At 38.8% G+C, this 20,564-nt stretch overlaps 1 protein-coding gene across 1 annotated transcript; it reads right to left on the bottom strand.

The window, feature by feature from the left end:
• Positions 1 to 12,725: 12,725 nt before the first annotated feature.
• On the bottom strand, positions 12,726 to 17,917 carry LOC306783565 (C-type lectin domain family 4 member E-like; the record flags this gene model as incomplete). The annotated part of the gene is made up of 6 exons (XM_079277273.1): positions 12,726 to 13,504; positions 13,744 to 13,847; positions 14,404 to 14,546; positions 15,644 to 15,757; positions 17,673 to 17,780; positions 17,851 to 17,917. 6 exons carry the CDS (start codon positions 17,915 to 17,917, stop codon positions 13,342 to 13,344), a joined length of 699 nt encoding a protein of 232 aa, XP_079133399.1. The 3' UTR covers positions 12,726 to 13,341.
• Positions 17,918 to 20,564: the final 2,647 nt, after the last annotated feature.

The following is a 20,564-nucleotide window of genomic DNA, read 5'->3' as shown; positions in this document are numbered from 1 at the left end:
GCGTGCCAATCTCAGACATCAACTTACTGAAGTAGAATAATATGGATAGTTTACTGATCCTGTAAAGCTCTCTCTATGCAGCTTTAATAAGAGGCCTAACAGCATGACAGTGAAGTGACATCCTGTCTGAACCTGAAGACAAAGACAGCAGGACGGCTGTGAGGAATTCAGGGAGATCAAAGACGACCAAGGTTTACTGAAGAATGTATCGAATAAGATGATAAACACAAGAAGAGATCTTACGAGACTCGAGGAACATTTTATACGATTTTATTCATGTTCATGATTACACACACACACACACACACACACACACACACCAGAACAACTGTGTTTTTAAGTTGCTTCACCTGTAATGTCATCCTTTAATAAATGAAAAGATGAAACCTGATGAAGTCAACTCACCTAAAATATATAAAATCTGTCTTTTTCTTGCCTGAAATGTGGAAGCTGTCCGCTGCTGATCATAAACACACAAAAGTTGACATTTCAGAACCATTTTCAGGAAGGTCTTCTTCATTTCATCATATCTTTCTGGAAAAAACTTAAGCGGTCTTCGGAAGAAAAGAGAAGTGGTAAAGAGAAGTGGTAAAGAGTAAAGAAGTGTGTAGTGTGAGCGGGTCCTGCCCAACAGAAAAAAGGGCAGAATCGCACCCAGCACGGCGGTAACTCCGTCAGTAGTCCGACCAGTCTTCGGGGATGAGTGTCCCACAGAAGTGTCAGGAAAATACCTTCGGCCTGTTATCTCACCCCGTAGCTGAGTCGTTAATTTCGGAATTCTTGTCTTTCTGAGAGCCTTGTACGAATACGCCCTAGGCGCTCTCAGTAGGATGTAACCCGAACACCCAGTTTGAGTACAGTTACGTAGAACGTCTGTACCTTACTACTGCCGAGTTTCACTGCCATGGAACAACTTCAAGTAACTTAAAAACATGAAAGTCTCTCTAGAGTCAGGGTTTGGTTTGTCCGTTCTGGGCTGCCGTAGAAACATGGCGGACTCTGTGAAGAGTCAAAGCTCCTTATGTAGATATGAAGGACTCATTCTAAGCTAACAAACACAACTATTCTTAGTTTCAGGTGATTTTACACGAGTGACAACATAGTTATAAATATTATATTTCTGCCAAATCGCAATAAATCCTACAAACTGTTCCTTTAAAGGAGAAAAATGAAACAAGACAGACAAATGTAGGACAACCTATTCGAGCCATTGTAGTTAAAAACAACAACGTAAAAAATAAATACAGAGTCAGGGGAGTGGCGAATAGTCAGAGAAATAACTCCGAAATTTCAGGATGAAAGTCGTAAATCTATGAGAAAAAAAAAAATTTCATTGCAAAAAGACCCCTTGAATATTCTTTGAAATGATAAAGTCAACAATTTACAAGAAAAAAAAAAAAAAAAGTTCATCGCAAAACCGTAGTAACACCAGCCGTCATCTGAATTTTGCCTCTAAGCGAGATACGAAGATGTTTTATTGAATGCTCAGTCTGTTATTTTATGAAATTTGCAACTTTATCTCTGAGAACAAACACATTTTCACTTTTTACAACTTTAATCTCTTCAGTTCATTTTGTATTATTACCCTCTCCCCATGCTCCGTAATGAATATATTTGACCTCCTATGACCCTAACACACCATCACACAAGTCAGTAACCGTAACAATGACAGATGAAGATATACACACTGCCTGTCTGTATCAACAGGATTGTCATGTTGAACTTTGGCATAGATTTCCTCCAATGATGGAAATTATTTCATGAAGGGTCAAACCTGCAGCACGAACTACGACACATGTAAACGACTAAACCCAGTCTTGTTGGTCTCAATAGTTTTCTCTGAAGTTTAACTTTCGAGGAAGTAACAAGTGAACACACCCTACTTGATGGCAATCTTCTCTCACAAACAGGAACAGTTTGAGAACAATTCCTTAAATGGTCCAATAATGAAGTCATTTTCAATTGCATAGAAATAAATATGCTGTGTAGATGTTATTTGTGAAGTGGACTGTAATATAGTAGGTTTAAGGGACTTTGAGAGATGTTCATACGAGTACGGTGCATTTGTGAGTGTGAGAATAAATGAGTCGTCCTCTAAATGTGGAAGAAAACAGCTGAAGTCAACTTTATTACCCTAATAAGTGCATTTCATGCTCAAGCTTCATTATAGTATCTATTCAGTATAATATGCAGCTTTAATTCTTTACAGTCATCAGCACATGTATACAGATGAAGATCACAGCTTCCTGTGGTTCATCTTCCTGGTACAAAGCAGCTGATTTACACAAAACAGTCACACGGAGAACTTGATACCTGACCTCCAACCCTTTACATGCTCTCTTTATATCACACACACACCATTTAAAGCCTTTTGCAGAATCATAATAACATGTTGACAGATGTAATACTTGACGGGTGGACAGCGGGACAGAGAGCAGGACTCTGGAGGGACCAGAGGAGGTGGACTCTGTGTTCACATCGTGATGCTTGCTGCTCAAACACAGTCACAGTTGATGGACAATGTTTTCTCCTCATGTTGAATTTTTAATGTGAAGATGTCGGCCGTATTATCTGACCAGAGAATTGTTTTTGTTGCTTATGATGCAAATTCAATAAATGCACGACAGGAATGTACAGCTGTTTGTGTTTTGTTGTGTTTGTTGTGTTATAAATGTGCTACAACTTCATTTCATTGAGCATCTCTGTGTTTAATAATGACAATAAATGATCCTTGAACCCTTGAACCTTGAAATATTAAGCCAGATTTTCACAGATCCAATGCACAGATGTATCACACCGCAGATCATTCCAGTTTATTTCTGCGTTCCTGCCAACTTTAATTTCAGCACAGTCCTCTTCACCCAACCGTGGAATTCCTGCACCGTTATCAGGTTGATTAAAGTTGACATCCCAGTACCTAGGAGGTGATTATTCAAAACATTTAATAATGCAGCTTTTAAGTTTCTCGAGTAAAATAAAAACGAGGATTTTTTATCTTCTAACCAAATTACTTTAATTCTCCGTGTAGTGCAGCAACACTTGCAAAACAATGTTTCCGCTCAGTCAGATTTTGGTAATAATTATTGAGGGAATTTTGCTAGAATAATAACTTATTATTATGCAGCAATAGTTGTGTGTATCTTCAAATATGAACATTGTTGTGTGTCTTACGCTTCAGTCAGTGGAGTTCCATCAACCCATTTCCAGGTGCCCTCGTCGTCTCCGTCACTCAAACCAATCCAAGTGCGATGTCTGACGATGTTTAAGAGGAATTCCTGTTCAAGATTAAAAGGACAGAAAGTCTGTACTGGTATTTATGTTAACTTATTTTTTATTCATTCTTTTTTAATTACATTTTCATTTTCAGATTATTAATGTCGTTTAGAGTGATCCATCCGAACACTCTGATAATAATTCACTTATAAATCGTACTAGCTCAAAGATGGCATGTTATTTTAATGTAATCATTACAGCTGATATACAGTAAATAATACATCAGGATGTTATGTCCACATCTGTATAGAGTAATATACAGAATACAAGCAGAGTAAAAGAGAAGAAGAAAAGACTGGAGGGCATGAATACCCATGAAATAAAAACAAAAATATATTCCAGAATAAAAAGTATATGAACAATAACACCATTAAAGTGCAGCGTGGTGAAAAAGGAGCAGACGTGGTCAGTGGTGGAAGACGTACTCATATCTTTACTCAAATACTTCTATACAACCAGAGGAGTCGCCCCCTGGTGGACACTAGAGAGAATGCAGCTTTAACACATGACGCTTTGGCTTCACTTGTCAAACCCAGAGGTTGTCATCTGGAAACACTAAAGATAAATATATATATAATTTCACACTACCTGTTCTTGAAGCGAGTCTATGATCACCAGATCTGCTCCTTTGTCTCTGCAGTCCTTTCTGCTCTCCTTCCAGGAACCAGTCCGTGTAGAGAGAAGATAACAGGAACAACTGAACCTCCTCCATCCTTCAGGACACGTTTTCTCTGTAAAAATGATGCAAACATAAACCAATAAAGATCAGACGAGACCCACGTCTTTAAAATGAAGCCGTTGTGTTGTTGTTGACTTCCTGCTGAGACCTCTGAACTGTTGAGCTGTGGAGCGCATCACTACGACACACATCACTTTACTTTAACTTACTGTTCTACATCTCTGTATATAAGATTCATTACTTCTCATCACACAGAGAAACGAACTAAATACCTGTTTACATAAAAGTTTATGCATCTTGCAATTATTATCTTCCACAAATACATCATTTAATTTCATAGATGTTATATTTTATCCCTTTATTGGAACTTCTGAACTATTTTATGTCTCATACATCCATTTGTGCTTGCGTGATTTTTTAAAATACATATTTATTGCTAATTGTTGTCGGGAGACTGAGATTAAGGTTTTCATTGCAAACATTGCTTCTCTGTAGTTGTTGTGCACATAACAATAAATAACTTGAAACTTTCCTCCCTCTGCCTCATCTGAAGGGTCTGTAGTGACTCCTCACACTCGACTATCAGAACAACTACTTATTGGATCAAATGACTGATTACTTACAGATTTATTTCTTCATCACATCAGAACAAAAAGTAGGCAATGTATTTAAAAAGAGAAGAAAAAGAAGGAAAAATAAATACTTGGTGGCAAAAGTAATGTGTAACCTGAAATTCCCCAAAAAGTAAATATTTAGATGTACATGTGTCAAATAATAATAAAACAAAACAATAACAACCAATAAAATGAGCAATAAGAAAACAAAACTATTAATGATGGTAATTATGATAGATATTATACATACAATAAGGAGGAGGCAGAAACACTTGTATGGTCCTAACCCTTTCTATGACTTTAATATTGCACTGAATGTTTATCACATGTATGACTTGTTCTGAAGATGATCAGAATCATGAAAGGACCAGAACGTCTTTCAAAATTAGGACTTTTGAAGAACAGTTGAAGTGAAGATGCAGAGGACACATTTAAAACATTTAACACTAAAACTCTGGCTTTAGCTATAAAATAGATGCTACCAACACTTGGAAAATATGCCTTGTACATAATTCATGTTTAAATAGAGTTATTTGGACAGGACGAACAGACTGTAAATACAGTTTACAGAGACAAGCACTCACTCTGATTGCACAAACGCTGACGTCTGTCCATCTCTTCCATCAGATTAGTGAGGCTGGCGTTCAGCAGGTCTCTCTCTTCAGACACAGAGGACAGCTTGTCTTCACTGGCCCGGTCTGGAATAAATCAAGACCATAAAACCTCATGTGTTCATACTGGTGTATTCATGTATCATACTGGTGTATTCATGTGTTCATACTGGTGTATTCATGTATTCATACTGGTGTATTAATGTATCATACTGGTGTATTCATGTATCATACTGGTTTATTCATGTATCATACTGGTGTATTCATGTATTCATACTGGTGTATTCATGTATCATACTGGTGTATTCATGTATCATACTGGTGTATTCATGTATTCATACTGGTGTATTCATGTATCATACTGGTGTATTCATGTATCATACTGGTGTATTCATGTATTCATACTGGTGTATTCATGTATCATACTGGTGTATTCATGTGTTCATACTGGTGTATTCATGTATTCATACTGGTGTATTCATGTATCATACTGGTGTATTCATGTGTTCATACTGGTGTATTCATGTATCATACTGGTGTATTCATGTATCATACTGGTGTATTCATGTATCATACTGGTGTATTCATGTATCATGCTGGTGTATTCATGTGTTCATACTGGTGTATTCATGTATCATACTGGTGTATTCATGTATCATACTGGTTTATTCATGTATCATACTGGTGTATTCATGTATTCATACTGGTGTATTCATGAATTCATACTGGTGTATTCATGTATCATGCTGGTGTATTCATGTATTCATACTGGTGTATTCATGTATTCATACTGGTGTATTCATGTTTTCATACTGGTGTATTCATGTATTCATACTGGTGTATTCATGTTTTCATACTGGTGTATTCATGTATCATACTGGTGTATTCATGTATCATACTGGTGTATTCATGTATTCATACTGGTGTATTCATGTATCATACTGTATTCATGTTTTCATACTGGTGTATTCATGTATTCATACTGGTGTATTCATGTATTCATACTGGTTTATTAATGTATCATACTGGTGTATTCATGTATTCATACTGGTGTATTCATACTGGTTTATTCATGTAGTCATACTGGTTTATTCATGTATCAGACTGGTGTATTCATATATTCATACTGGTTTATTCATGTGTTCATACTGGTGTATTCATGTGTTCATACTGGTGTATTCATGTATTCATACTGGTTTATTCATGGATCATACTGGTGTATTCATGTGTTCATACTGGTGTATTCATGTATCATACTGGTGTATTCATGTATTCATACTGGTTTATTCATGTATCATACTGGTGTATTCATGTATTCATACTCGTGTATTCATGTATCATACTGGTGTATTCATGGTTTCATACTGGTGTATTCATGTGTTCATACTGGTGTATTCATGTGTTCATACTGGTGTATTCATGTATCATACTGGTGTATTCATGTTTTCATACTGGTGTATTCATGTTTTCATACTGGTGTATTCATGTTTTCATACTGGTGTATTCATGTATCATACTGGTGTATTCATGTATCATACTGGTGTATTCATGTATTCATACTGGTGTATTCATGTATCATACTGGTGTATTCATGTGTTCATACTGGTGTATTCATGGTTTCATACTGGTGTATTCATGTGTTCATACTGGTGTATTCATGTGTTCATACTGGTGTATTCATGTATCATACTGGTGTATTCATGTGTTCATACTGGTGTATTCATGTATCATACTGGTGTATTCATGTATCATACTGGTGTATTCATGTATCATACTGGTGTATTCATGTGTTCATACTGGTGTATTCATGTATTCATACTGGTGTATTCATGTATCATACTGGTGTATTCATGTGTTCATACTGGTGTATGCATGTATCATACTGGTGTATTCATGTATCATGCTGGTGTATTCATGTGTTCATACTGGTGGTAATTTAAGGCGACGCAACGGGCAAAATCTTTGAGCTACTTTGCTTCTTTTTAGACTCGTGGAGAGAAAACATAAAAAACACTCTTTAAATCTGTCGATTTCTCCTAAATTCACCAAAAGTTATTCGATAATGCCTCATTTTATATTTAAACATAACATTTCAGAATATATATGATGCAAGAAATAATTGTCCTGTAAGATAAAGATATAATAAATCTAAACACTGCATTCAAACATGGTTTCGTGTCAATTTAAAAGTTGGTGAAAGGCGACGCTCTTCATCGACCAGAGAAGTGTATCTACATGATGCTGTAGGACAGAGAAATTAATATTCATAACTAATATAATTACAAAAGAAGTGCTTCACCAGGTCAGTGTTTCACTCTATTCTGTGGTGCTTTTAAAAACATATTTAAAAAGTGATTCAAGGACAAAGAACAAAAGATGAAAAGTCAATAAAAAGAAAAGCGTCACAGAGGAGCCAGGATGCAGATAGACATTTAGGTAAAACATCTTTCAGAGCAGATTAACGCTGCTGTAGAGCTCAAGTGAAGACTTGGATGAAGATCAGACTCACGGTAGACAAAGAAGCTGATGAGTCGAGCCAGCAGGAAAACACTCAGCAGCCCCAGAGACAGAAAAACAGCTCCATCAGATCTGCTCTTCAACTTTGAGCTCCTGGGACCTGAACACAGAGAAGACCATGAACACAGTCATCAATACAATAAACAGCACTCATCTGTTCACATTCTCACCTGTCCCATTGGTGGAAGGGCTCGAGTCGTCAGGTTCATCATATTCATGGACGTGTAATTCCTCCATCGCTCTCGAGGATAACATCTATTTCATAGCAGGTCAGCTCTGCAGCACACACTGCATGAAATGAGGAAACTCTTGTTGCTTATAAGTCACGACTTTCAAAATAATTTATCTTTTTCTTCATCATTCACCACTGCAACTGTTTTTAAGTTCAACATCCGTTTAACAGCAGTCACATGAACACTTGCGTGCTGAAGATCTCCTCTAATCTTGATTCAAAAATACATTTCTGACTCTTAATGACATCAAAGCGAACAAATAAATGCATGAATAATAAAACTACAGAAACACCTAGCAGAGTCTGAGATACATTTTGTGAAATGCTAACTTGCTCTTTTGCGGAATATTAAAAGACAAATATTTAACATGAAAAACTGTAAGTTACAATTTCGAAGATGTGTTTTGTTCTCTTTAGCGACACCTGTGGCCATACGTGGTAACTGCAGGTGCGTATTCACATTCCAGAGATCAAACAGTCTTTCTGAGATAGAAAGTGACTCAACAGACATTTATTTTTATGAAAAACTTTGAAATCATTATCTCAAGACTGGAAGCAGCGTGCCAATCTCAGACATCAACTTACTGAAGTAGAATAATATGGATAGTTTACTGATCCTGTAAAGCTCTCTCTATGCAGCTTTAATAAGAGGCCTAACAGCATGACAGTGAAGTGACATCCTGTCTGAACCTGAAGACAAAGACAGCAGGACGGCTGTGAGGAATTCAGGGAGATCAAAGACGACCAAGGTTTACTGAAGAATGTATCGAATAAGATGATAAACACAAGAAGAGATCTTACGAGACTCGAGGAACATTTTATACGATTTTATTCATGTTCATGATTACACACACACACACACACACACACACACACACACACACACCAGAACAACTGTGTTTTTAAGTTGCTTCACCTGTAATGTCATCCTTTAATAAATGAAAAGATGAAACCTGATGAAGTCAACTCACCTAAAATATATAAAATCTGTCTTTTTCTTGCCTGAAATGTGGAAGCTGTCCGCTGCTGATCATAAACACACAAAAGTTGACATTTCAGAATCATTTAGGAAGGTCTTCTTCATTTCATCATATCTTTCTGGAAAAAACTTAAGCAGTCTTCGGAAGAAAAGAGAAGTGGTAAAGAGAAGTGGTAAAGAGTAAAGAAGTGTGTAGCGTGAGCGGGTCCTGCCCAACAGAAAAAAGGGCAGAATCGCACCCAGCACGGCGGTAACTCCGTCAGTAGTCCGACCAGTCTTCGGGGATGAGTGTCCCACAGAAGTGTCAGGAAAATACCTTCGGCCTGTTATCTCACCCCGTAGCTGAGTCGTTCATTTCGGTAATTCTTGTCTTTCTGAGAGCCTTGTACGAATACGCCCTAGGCGCTCTCAGTAGGATGTAACCCGAACACCCAGTTTGAGTACAGTTACGTAGAACGTCTGTACCTTACTACTGCCGAGTTTCACTGCCATGGAACAACTTCAAGTAACTTAAAAACATGACGTACCAACAGGAAATGCACGAGCAGACGCGGCTGCCAAAGCTGCGGCTCGACGTCCGGTCCCCACTTCCTCTGCTCTCGCGTTTTCATGCGTGCAAGTTCCTTCTTCTCTCATAGCAATGCAAACTCTCTCCACTCCGGAAGAGCGACGGCTGTGGTCTAGTTCAGGGTGTACGTACACAGATGGACTTTGGGTGGGACCTGATGCTAAGCCATGTCTGCCTAAGCACTATTTCAATCATTATGCCAAGTTGACACATGGGTTAGACCACGTGTCAAAAGGAGGAATGTTGAGGGCATTAAATGAAACATGGTTCACGAAGGGGTTCACCTCATATGCACAAAAATTTTGTTCTGCATGTGTAACCTGTTCTACTCACAATGTAGGCAGGCCTGTAGCGGTGTCCAGCCAAGCTGCACATCCGCCTCCAACACGGCCCTTTGAACACATTATGATGGACTTTGTTGAGCTCTCTCCATCTGAAGGTAAGAAACACTGTCTTGTGATGGTGGACATGTGGTCAAAGTGGGTTGAAGTTTTTCCATCAAGCAAACAGACCGCTGCAACAGTGGCAAAGGCATTGATTTCGGAAATCATTCCTCGTTGGGGCATTCCTACGAAAATATCAAGTGACAACGGTTCTCATTTTGTAAACCAGGCCATTACAGAACTAAGCGCCTATTTGGGTATCTTAAGAACACACTGTGCTTACCATCCTGCCAGTGGTGGCGCTGTGGAACGAGAAAACGGTACCCTCAAAACAAAGTTAGCAAAATGTTGTGCTGACACTGGGTTACCATGGACAAAAGCCCTGCCTCTAGTGCTGATGTACATGCGTATGAGGAAACGAACACGCAGCAATCTGAGTCCTTTTGAGATATTGTTTGGTTTTCCTCCTCATGTAGGCACGGAAGCACCCACGGCACCGCCCCCATCCACCGCCTTATGCGAACATGAAATGTTGAGATATTGTGCGCAACTGTCCTCTGCTCTATCTGACATACGACAACAGGTGGCAGCTGCCCTCCCGAGGCAAGCGGAGGGACCGCTCCACAACCTGAAACCCGGTGACTTCGTAGTGGTGAAAGATTTCAGACGGAAGAACTGGAGAGCACAGCGCTGGCTGGGCCCGTTCCAGATCCTCCTCATCACCCACACGGCAGTAAAGGTAGCTGAGAGAGCCACTTGGGTCCACGCGTCACACTGCAAAAAGGTTCCCGACCCAGGAGAAGCTTCAGGTGAGCAAACACCTGCATCCAGTGCCAGCCAACGGGCACCACCGAAAGAACCATCGCAGGAGGACAAGCAGTGATTCACGGACGGGATCACAACGGGCAGTGGCCGACAGACACGTCGTGATCTGTGCTAACTGTCTACAACTCATCAATACCACGAGGGAAAAGAAAAGGACAACAACCCGCTACCCATCACAACCTCAACGTGGTCCTGAGAAGCAGGGCTCGAAACGGAGCACACCCAGGCCTTTCATCATGAAGCGTGATCTAGCTAGGAACAGACCTCTCAAGACAGAGGCAGAATAATCCTCTGGGGTCCGTTGAGACAAAGGCAGTCCACCCTTTGTGCTCTAGTTAGTCTGGTTACAGTTTTTTATTATGTTAATTGTGGTTATGGTATAACCAAAAGAGTGGAGTGTAATGATAAAAAATGTTTTAACCTCCTCATGTTATTATCTGTGAGACATATTGCTGTTTAGAAAGTTCATTTGTATGGGCGTCTGGATGTCTGAACACATTGACCTATTTGGTCTAGGACGAAGGTCACTTTTCTTTCCCAGTCGGGACAAACAGCCGACGTGGTCTTTCTCTGGATCAACTGATTCTTGTTAGACTAAACATTTCTGCCGTAGTCTCCTGTGTTTTATCTGGTTCTCTCTGCCGGCCGGTATAAATATCTTGTTTGGATTTTGTGTCTTTAGAGCATATTCACAGCTCACTGCAATACGTGGTGGTGTTTTGTGTTCTCTGTTTGCAAACATTAAATTGACTTCTTGAAACTTTGATCATTCATCGAGACTCTGTTTTTATGTTAGACACTTTGGATAAAACCAACTTCACTCCTGAACTTGTTAAGGAAATATTCCACAACAAGAGTCAGGGTTTGGTTTGTCCGTTCTGGGCTGCCGTAGAAACATGGCTGACTCTGTGAAGAGTCAAAGCTCCTTATGTAGATATGAAGGACTCATTCTAAGCTAACAAACACAACAATTCTTAGTTTCAGGTGATTTTACACGAGTGACAACATAGTTATAAATATTATATTTCTGCCAAATCGCAATAAATCCTACAAACTGTTCCTTTCAAGGAGAAAAATGAAACAAGACAGACAAATGTAGGACAACCTATTCGAGCCATTGTAGTTAAAAACAACAACGTAAAAAATAAATACAGAGTCAGGGGAGGGGCGAATATTCAGAGAAATAACTCCGAAATTTGAGGATGAAAGTCGTAAATCTACGAGAAAAAAAAAATTTTCATTGCAAAAAGACCCCTTGAATATTCTTTGAAATGATAAAGTCAACAATTTACAAGAAAATAAAAAAAATTGTTGATCGCAAAACCGTAGTAACACCAGCCGTCATCTGAATTTTGCCTCTAAGCGAGATACGAAGATGTTTTATTGAATGCTCAGTCTGTTATTTTGTGAAATTTGCAACTTTATCTCTGAGAACAAACACATTTTCACTTTTTACAACTTTAATCTCTTCAGTTCATTTTGTATTATTACCCTCTCCCCATGCTCCGTAATGAATATATTTGACCTCCTATGACCCTAACACACCATCACACAAGTCAGTAACCGTAACTATGACAGATGAAGATATACACACTGCCTGTCTGTATCAACAGGATTGTCATGTTGAACTTTGGCATAGATTTCCTCCAATGATGGAAATTATTTCATGAAGGGTCAAACCTGCAGCACGAACTACGACACATGTAAACGACTAAACCCAGTCTTGTTGGTCTCAATAGTTTTCTCTGAAGTTTAACTTTCGAGGAAGTAACAAGTGAACACACCCTACTTGATGGCAATCTTCTCTCACAAACAGGAACAGTTTGAGAACAATTCCTTAAATGGTCCAATAATGAAGTCATTTTCAATTGCATAGAAATAAATATGCTGTGTCGATGTTATTTGTGAAGTGGACTGTAATATAGTAGGTTTAAGGGACTTTGAGAGATGTTCATACGAGTACGGTGCATTGGTGAGTGTGAGAATAAATGAGTCGTCCTCTAAATGTGGAAGAAAACAGCTGAAGTCAACTTTATTACCCTAATAAGTGCATTTCATGCTCAAGCTTCATTATAGTATCTATTCAGTATAATATGCAGCTTTAATTCTTTACAGTCATCAGCACATGTATACAGATGAAGATCACAGCTTCCTGTGGTTCATCTTCCTGGTACAAAGCAGCTGATTTACACAAAACAGTCACACGGAGAACTTGATACCTGACCTCCAACCCTTTACATGCTCTCTTTATATCACACACACACCATTTAAAGCCTTTTGCAGAATCATAATAACATGTTGACAGATGTAATACTTGACGGGTGGACAGCAGGACAGAGAGCAGGACTCTGGAGGGACCAGAGGAGGTGGACTCTGTGTTCACATCGTGATGCTTGCTGCTCAAACACAGTCACAGTTGATGGACAATGTTTTCTCCTCATGTTGAATTTTTAATGTGAAGATGTCGGCCGTATTATCTGACCAGAGAATTGTTTTTGTTGCTTATGATGCAAATTCAATAAATGCACGACAGGAATGTACAGCTGTTTGTGTTTTGTTGTGTTTGTTGTGTTATAAATGTGCTACAACTTCATTTCATTGAGCATCTCTGTGTTTAACAATGACAACAAATGATCCTTGAACCCTTGAACCTTGAAATATTAAGCCAGATTTTCACAGATCCAATGCACAGATGTATCACACCGCAGATCATTCCAGTTTCTTTCTGTCTTCCTGTCAAATATAATTTCAGCACAGTCCTCTTCACCAAACTGTGGATCTCCTCCACCGTTATCAGGTTGATTAAAGTTGACATTCCAGTACCTAGGAGGTGATTATTCAAAACATTTAATAATGCAGCTTTTAAGTTTCTCGAGTAAAATAAAAACGAGGATTTTTTATCTTGTAACCAAATTACTTTAATTCTCCGTGTAGTGCAGCAACACTTGCAAAACAATGTTTCAGTTAAGTTTGAATTTGGTAATAATTATTGAGAGTTTAACCACTAATAATAACAATAGTAGGTGCAGCAATAGTTGTATGAACATTGTTGTGTGTCTTACGCTTCAGTCAGTGGAGTTCCATCAACCCATTTCCAGGTGCCCTCGTCGTCTCCGTCACTCAAACCAATCCAAGTGCGATGTGTGACGATGCTTGAGAGGAATTCCTGTTCAAGATTAAAAGGACGGAAAGTCTGTTTAAATATATATATATTTAATTTGTAGACATATTATTAATGCAGTTTAGAGTGATCCATCCGAACACTCTGATAATAATTCACTTATAAATCGTACTAGCTCAAAGATGGCATGTTATTTTAATGTAATCATTACAGCTGATATACAGTAAATAATACATCAGGATGTTATGTCCACATCTGTATCGACTAATATACAGAATACAAGCAGAGTAAAAGAGAAGAAGAAAAGACTGGAGGGCATGAATACCCATGAAATAAAAACAAAAATATATTCCAGAATAAAAAGTATATGAACAATAACACCATTAAAGTGCAGCGTGGTGAAAAAGGAGCAGACGTGGTCAGTGGTGGAAGACGTACTCATATCTTTACTCAAATACTTCTATACAACCAGAGGAGTCGCCACCTGGTGGACACTAGAGAGAATGCAGCTTTAACACATGAAGCTTTGGCTTCGCTTGTCAAACCCAGAGGTTGTCATCTGGAAACACTAAAGATAAATATATATATAATTTCACACTACCTGTTCTTGAAGCGAGTCTATGATCACCAGATCTGCTCCTTTGTCTCTGCAGTCCTTTCTGCTCTCCTCCCAGGAAGCAGTCCGTGTAGAGAGAAGATAACAGGAACTACTGAACCTCAACCATCCTTCAGGACACGTTTCCTCTGTAAAATGATGCAAACATAAACCAATAAAGATCAGACGAGACCCACGTCTTTAAAATGAAGCCGTTGTGTTGTTGTTGACTTCCTGCTGAGACCTCTGAACTGTTGAGCTGTGGAGCGCATCACTACGACACACATCACTTTACTTTAACTTACTGTTCTACATCTCTGTATATAAGATTCATTACTTCTCATCACACAGAGAAACGGACTAAATACCTGTTTACATAAAAGTTTATGCATCTTGCAATTATTATCTGTCACAAATACATCATTTAATTTCATAGATGTTATATTTTATCCCTTTATTGGAACTTCTGAAATATTTATGTCTCATACATCCATTTGTGCTTGCGTGATTTTTTTAAATACATATTTATTGATAATTGTTGTCGGGAGACTGAGATTAAGGTTTTCATTGCAAACATTGCTTCTCTGTAGTTGTTGTGCACATAACAATAAATAACTTGAAACTTTCCTCCCTCGGCCTCATCTGAAGGGTCTGTAGTGACTCCTCACACTCGACTATCAGAACAACTACTTATTGGATCAAATGACTGATTACTTACAGATTTATTTCTTCATCACATCAGAACAAAAAGTAGGCAATGTATTTAAAAAGAGAAGAAAAATAATAATAAAAGTAAATATTTAGGTGTACATTTAACAAATTATAAGAAAACCAAACAATAACAACCAATAAAATGAGCAATAAGAAAACAAAACTATTAATGATGGTAATTATGATAGATATTATACATACAATAAGGAGGAGGCAGAAACACTTGTATGGTCCTAACCCTTTCTATGACTTTAATATTGCACTGAATGTTTATCACATGTACGACTTGTTCTGAAGATGATCAGAATCATGAAAGGACCAGAACGTCTTTCAAAATTAGGACTTTTGAAGAACAGTTGAAGTGAAGAGGCAGAGGACACATTTAAAACATTTAAAACTAAAACTCTGGCTTTAGCTATAAAATAGATGCTACCATCACTTGGAAAAGATGCCTTGTACATAATTCATGTTTAAATAGAGTTATTTGGACAGGACGAACAGACTGTGAATACAGTTTACAGAGACAAGCACTCACTCTGATTGCACAAACGCTGACGTCTGTCCATCTCTTCCATCAGATTAGTGAGGCTGGCGTTCAGCAGGTCTCTCTCTTCAGACACAGAGGACAGCTTGTCTTCACTGGCCCGGTCTGGAATAAATGAAGACCATAAAACCTCATGTGTTCATACTGGTGTATTCATGTATCATACTGGTGTATTCATGTGTTCATACTGGTGTATTCATGTATTCATACTGGTGTATTCATGTATCATACTGGTGTATTCATACTGGTGTATTCATGTATCATACTGGTGTATTCATGTATCATACTGGTGTATTCATGTGTTCATACTGGTGTATTCATGTATCATACTGGTGTATTCATACTGGTGTATTCATGTATCATACTGGTGTATTCATGTATCATACTGGTGTATTCATGTATCATGCTGGTGTATTCATGTATCATACTGGTGTATTCATGTTTTCATACTGGTGTATTCATGTATCATACTGGTGTATTCATGTGTTCATACTGGTGTATTCATGTATCATACTGGTGTATTCATACTGGTGTATTCATGTATCATACTGGTGTATTCATGTATCATACTGTATTCATGTGTTCATACTGGTGTATTCATGTATCATGCTGGTGTATTCGTGTATCATACTGGTGTATTCATGTATCATACTGGTGTATTCATGTATCATACTGGTGTATTCATGTTTTCATACTGGTGTATTCATGTATCATACTGGTGTATTCATGTGTTCATACTGGTGTATTCATGTATCATACTGTATTCATGTTTTCATACTGGTGTATTCATGTATCATGCTGGTGTATTCATGTATCATACTGGTGTATTCATGTATCATACTGTATTCATGTTTTCATACTGGTGTATTCATGTATCATACTGGTGTATTCATGTATCATACTGGTGTATTCATGTATCATACTGGTGTATTCATGTATCATACTGGTGTATTCATGTTTTCATACTGGTGTATTCATGTATCATACTGGTGTATTCATGTGTTCATACTGGTGTATTCATGTATCATACTGGTGTATTCATGTATCATACTGGTGTATTCATGTATCATACTGTATTCATGTTTTCATACTGGTGTATTCATGTATCATACTGGTGTATTCATGTATCATACTGGTGTATTCATGTATCATGCTGGTGTATTCATGTATCATACTGGTGTATTCATGTATCATACTGGTGTATTCATGTATTCATACTGGTGTATTCATGTATCATGCTGGTGTATTCATGTATCATACTGGTGTATTCATGTATTCATACTGGTGTATTCATGTATCATACTGGTGTATTCATGTATTCATACTGGTGTATTCATGTATTCATACTGGTGGTAATTTAAGGTGACGCGACGGGCAAAACCTTTGAGCTACTTTGCTTCTTTTTAGACTCGTGGAGAGAAAACATAAAAATAAAAACACTCTATTTGAATCTGTAGATTTCTCCTGAATTCACTAACAAATATTAGATAATGCCTCATTTGCATATTTACACAACATTTCAGAAAATATGAAATGGAAGAAATAATTGTCTTGTAAGATAAAGATATAATAAATCTAAACACTGTTATAGTATATCTACAATCACATCCCATCATCTTCCCAGTAAACATAATAATACTGAGTAAATGTTGAAATGACAAACAACCTGAATTCAAACATGGTTTCGTGTCAATTTAAAAGTTGGTAAATGGCGACGCTCTTCATCGACCAGAGAAGTGTATCTACATGATGCTGTGGGGTGGATAAATTAATATTCATAACTAATATAATTACAAAAGAAGTGCTTCACAAGGTCAGTGTTTCACTCTATTCTGTGGTGCTTTTAAAAACATATTTAAAAAGTGATTCAAGGACAAAGAACAAAAGATGAAAAGTCAATAAAAAGAAAAGCGTCACAGAGGAGCCAGGATGCAGATAGACATTTAGGTAAAACATCTTTCAGAGCAGATTAACGCTGCTGTAGATCTCAAGTGAAGACTTGGATGAAGATCAGACTCACGGTAGACAAAGAAGCTGATGAGTCGAGCCAGCAGGAAAACACTCAGCAGCCCCAGAGACAGAAAAACAGCTCCATCAGATCTGCTCTTCAACTTTGAGCTCCTGGGACCTGAACACAGAGAAGACCATGAACACAGTCATCAATACAATAAACAGCACTCATCTGTTCACATTCTCACCTGTCCCATTGGTGGAAGGGCTCGAGTCGTCAGGTTCATCATATTCATGGACGTGTAATTCCTCCATCGCTCTCGAGGATAACATCTATTTCATAGCAGGTCAGCTCTGCAGCACACACTGCATGAAATGAAGAAACTCTTGTTGGTTATAATCTATTTTAGAAAAAGAGGAAGTCATGACTTTCCAAGATGCTGGAAAAACAAAATCTTCATCATGATTCACCACTGAAACTGAATCTGTTTAACAGCAGTCACATGAACACTTGCGTGCTGAAGATCTCCTCTAATCTGGATTCAAAAATCCATTTCTGACTCTTAATGACATCAAAGCGAACAAATAAATGCATGAATAATAAAACTACAGGAACACCTAGCAGAGTCTGAGATACATTTTGTGAAATGCTAACTTGCTCTTTTGCGGAACATTAAAAGACAAATATTTAACATGAAAAACTGTAAGTTACAATTTCGAAGATGTGTTTTGTTCTCTTTAGCGACACCTGTGGCCATAAGTGGTAACTGCAGGTGCGTATTCACATTCCAGAGATCAAACAGTCTTTCTGAGATAGAAAGTGACTCAACAGACATTTATTTTTATGAAAAACTTTGAAATCATTATCTCAAGACTGGAAGCAGCGTGCCAATCTCAGACATCAACTTACTGAAGGAGAATAATATGGATAGTTTACTGATCCTGTAAAGCTCTCTCTATGCAGCTTTAATAAGAGGCCTAACAGCATGACAGTGAAGTGACATCCTGTCTGAACCTGAAGACAAAGACAGCAGGACGGCTGTGAGGAATTCAGGGAGATCAAAGACGACCAAGGTTTACTGAAGAATGTATCGAATAAGATGATAAACACAAGAAGAGATCTTACGAGACTCGAGGAACATTTTATACGATTTTATTCATGTTCATGATTACACACACACACACACACACACACGCACACACACACACACACACACACACACACACCAGAACAACTGTGTTTTTAAGTTGCTTCACCTGTAATGTCATCCTTTAATAAATGAAAAGATGAAACCTGATGAAGTCAACTCACCTAAAATATATAAAATCTGTCTTTTTCTTGCCTGAAATGTGGAAGCTGTCCTCTGCTGATCATAAACACACAAAAGTTGACATTTCAGAATCATTTAGGAAGGTCTTCTTCATTTCATCATATCTTTCGGGGAATAAACTTAAGCAGTCTTCGGAAGAAAAGAGAAGTGGTAAAGAGAAGTGGTAAAGAGTAAAGAAGTGTGTAGCGTGAGCGGGTCCTGCCCAACAGAAAAAAGGGCAGAATCGCACCCAGCACGGCGGTAACTCCGTCAGTAGTCCGACCAGTCTTCGGGGATGAGTGTCCCACAGAAGTGTCAGGAAAATACCTTCGGCCTGTTATCTCACCCCGTAGCTGAGTCGTTAATTTCGGAATTCTTGTCTTTCTGAGAGCCTTGTACGAATACGCCCTAGGCGCTCTCAGTAGGATGTAACCCGAACACCCAGTTTGAGTACAGTTACGTAGAACGTCTGTACCTTACTACTGCCTCGTTTCACTGCCATGGAACAACTTCAAGTAACTTAAAAACATGACGTACCAACAGGAAATGCACGAGCAGACGCGGCTGCCAAAGCTGCGGCTCGACGTCCGGTCCCCACTTCCTCTGCTCTCGCGTTTTCATGCGTGCAAGTTCCTTCTTCGCTCATAGCAATGCAAACTCTCTCCACTCCGGAAGAGCGACGGCTGTGGTCTAGTTCAGGGTGTACGTACACAGATGGACTTTGGGTGGGACCTGATGCTAAGCCATGTCTGCCTAAGCACTATTTCAATCATTATGCCAAGTTGACACATGGGTTAGACCACGTGTCAAAAGGAGGAATGTTGAGGGCATTAAATGAAACATGGTTCACGAAGGGGTTCACCTCATATGCACAAAAATTTTGTTCTGCATGTGTAACCTGTTCTACTCACAATGTAGGCAGGCCTGTAGCGGTGTCCAGCCAAGCTGCACATCCGCCTCCAACACGGCCCTTTGAACACATTATGATGGACTTTGTTGAGCTCTCTCCATCTGAAGGTAAGAAACACTGTCTTGTGATGGTGGACATGTGGTCAAAGTGGGTTGAAGTTTTTCCATCAAGCAAACAGACCGCTGCAACAGTGGCAAAGGCATTGATTTCGGAAATCATTCCTCGTTGGGGCATTCCTACGAAAATATCAAGTGACAACGGTTCTCATTTTGTAAACCAGGCCATTACAGAACTAAGCGCCTATTTGGGTATCGACTTAAGAACACACTGTGCTTACCATCCTGCCAGTGGTGGCGCTGTGGAACGAGAAAACGGTACCCTCAAAACAAAGTTAGCAAAATGTTGTGCTGACACTGGGTTACCATGGACAAAAGCCCTGCCTCTAGTGCTGATGTACATGCGTATGAGGAAACGAACACGCAGCAATCTGAGTCCTTTTGAGATATTGTTTGGTTTTCCTCCTCATGTAGGCACGGAAGCACCCACGGCACCGCCCCCATCCACCGCCTTATGCGAACATGAAATGTTGAGATATTGTGCGCAACTGTCCTCTGCTCTATCTGACATACGACAACAGGTGGCAGCTGCCCTCCCGAGGCAAGCAGAGGGACCGCTCCACAACCTGAAACCCGGTGACTTCGTAGTGGTGAAAGATTTCAGACGGAAGAACTGGAGAGCACAG

Source organism: Melanostigma gelatinosum (assembly GCF_949748355.1).
Source record: "Melanostigma gelatinosum genome assembly, chromosome: 10".
NCBI classification, from domain to species: domain Eukaryota; kingdom Metazoa; phylum Chordata; class Actinopteri; order Perciformes; family Zoarcidae; genus Melanostigma; species Melanostigma gelatinosum.
Note: the sequence above shows the minus strand (reverse complement) of the source record. Positions and strands in the feature narration are given on the sequence as shown.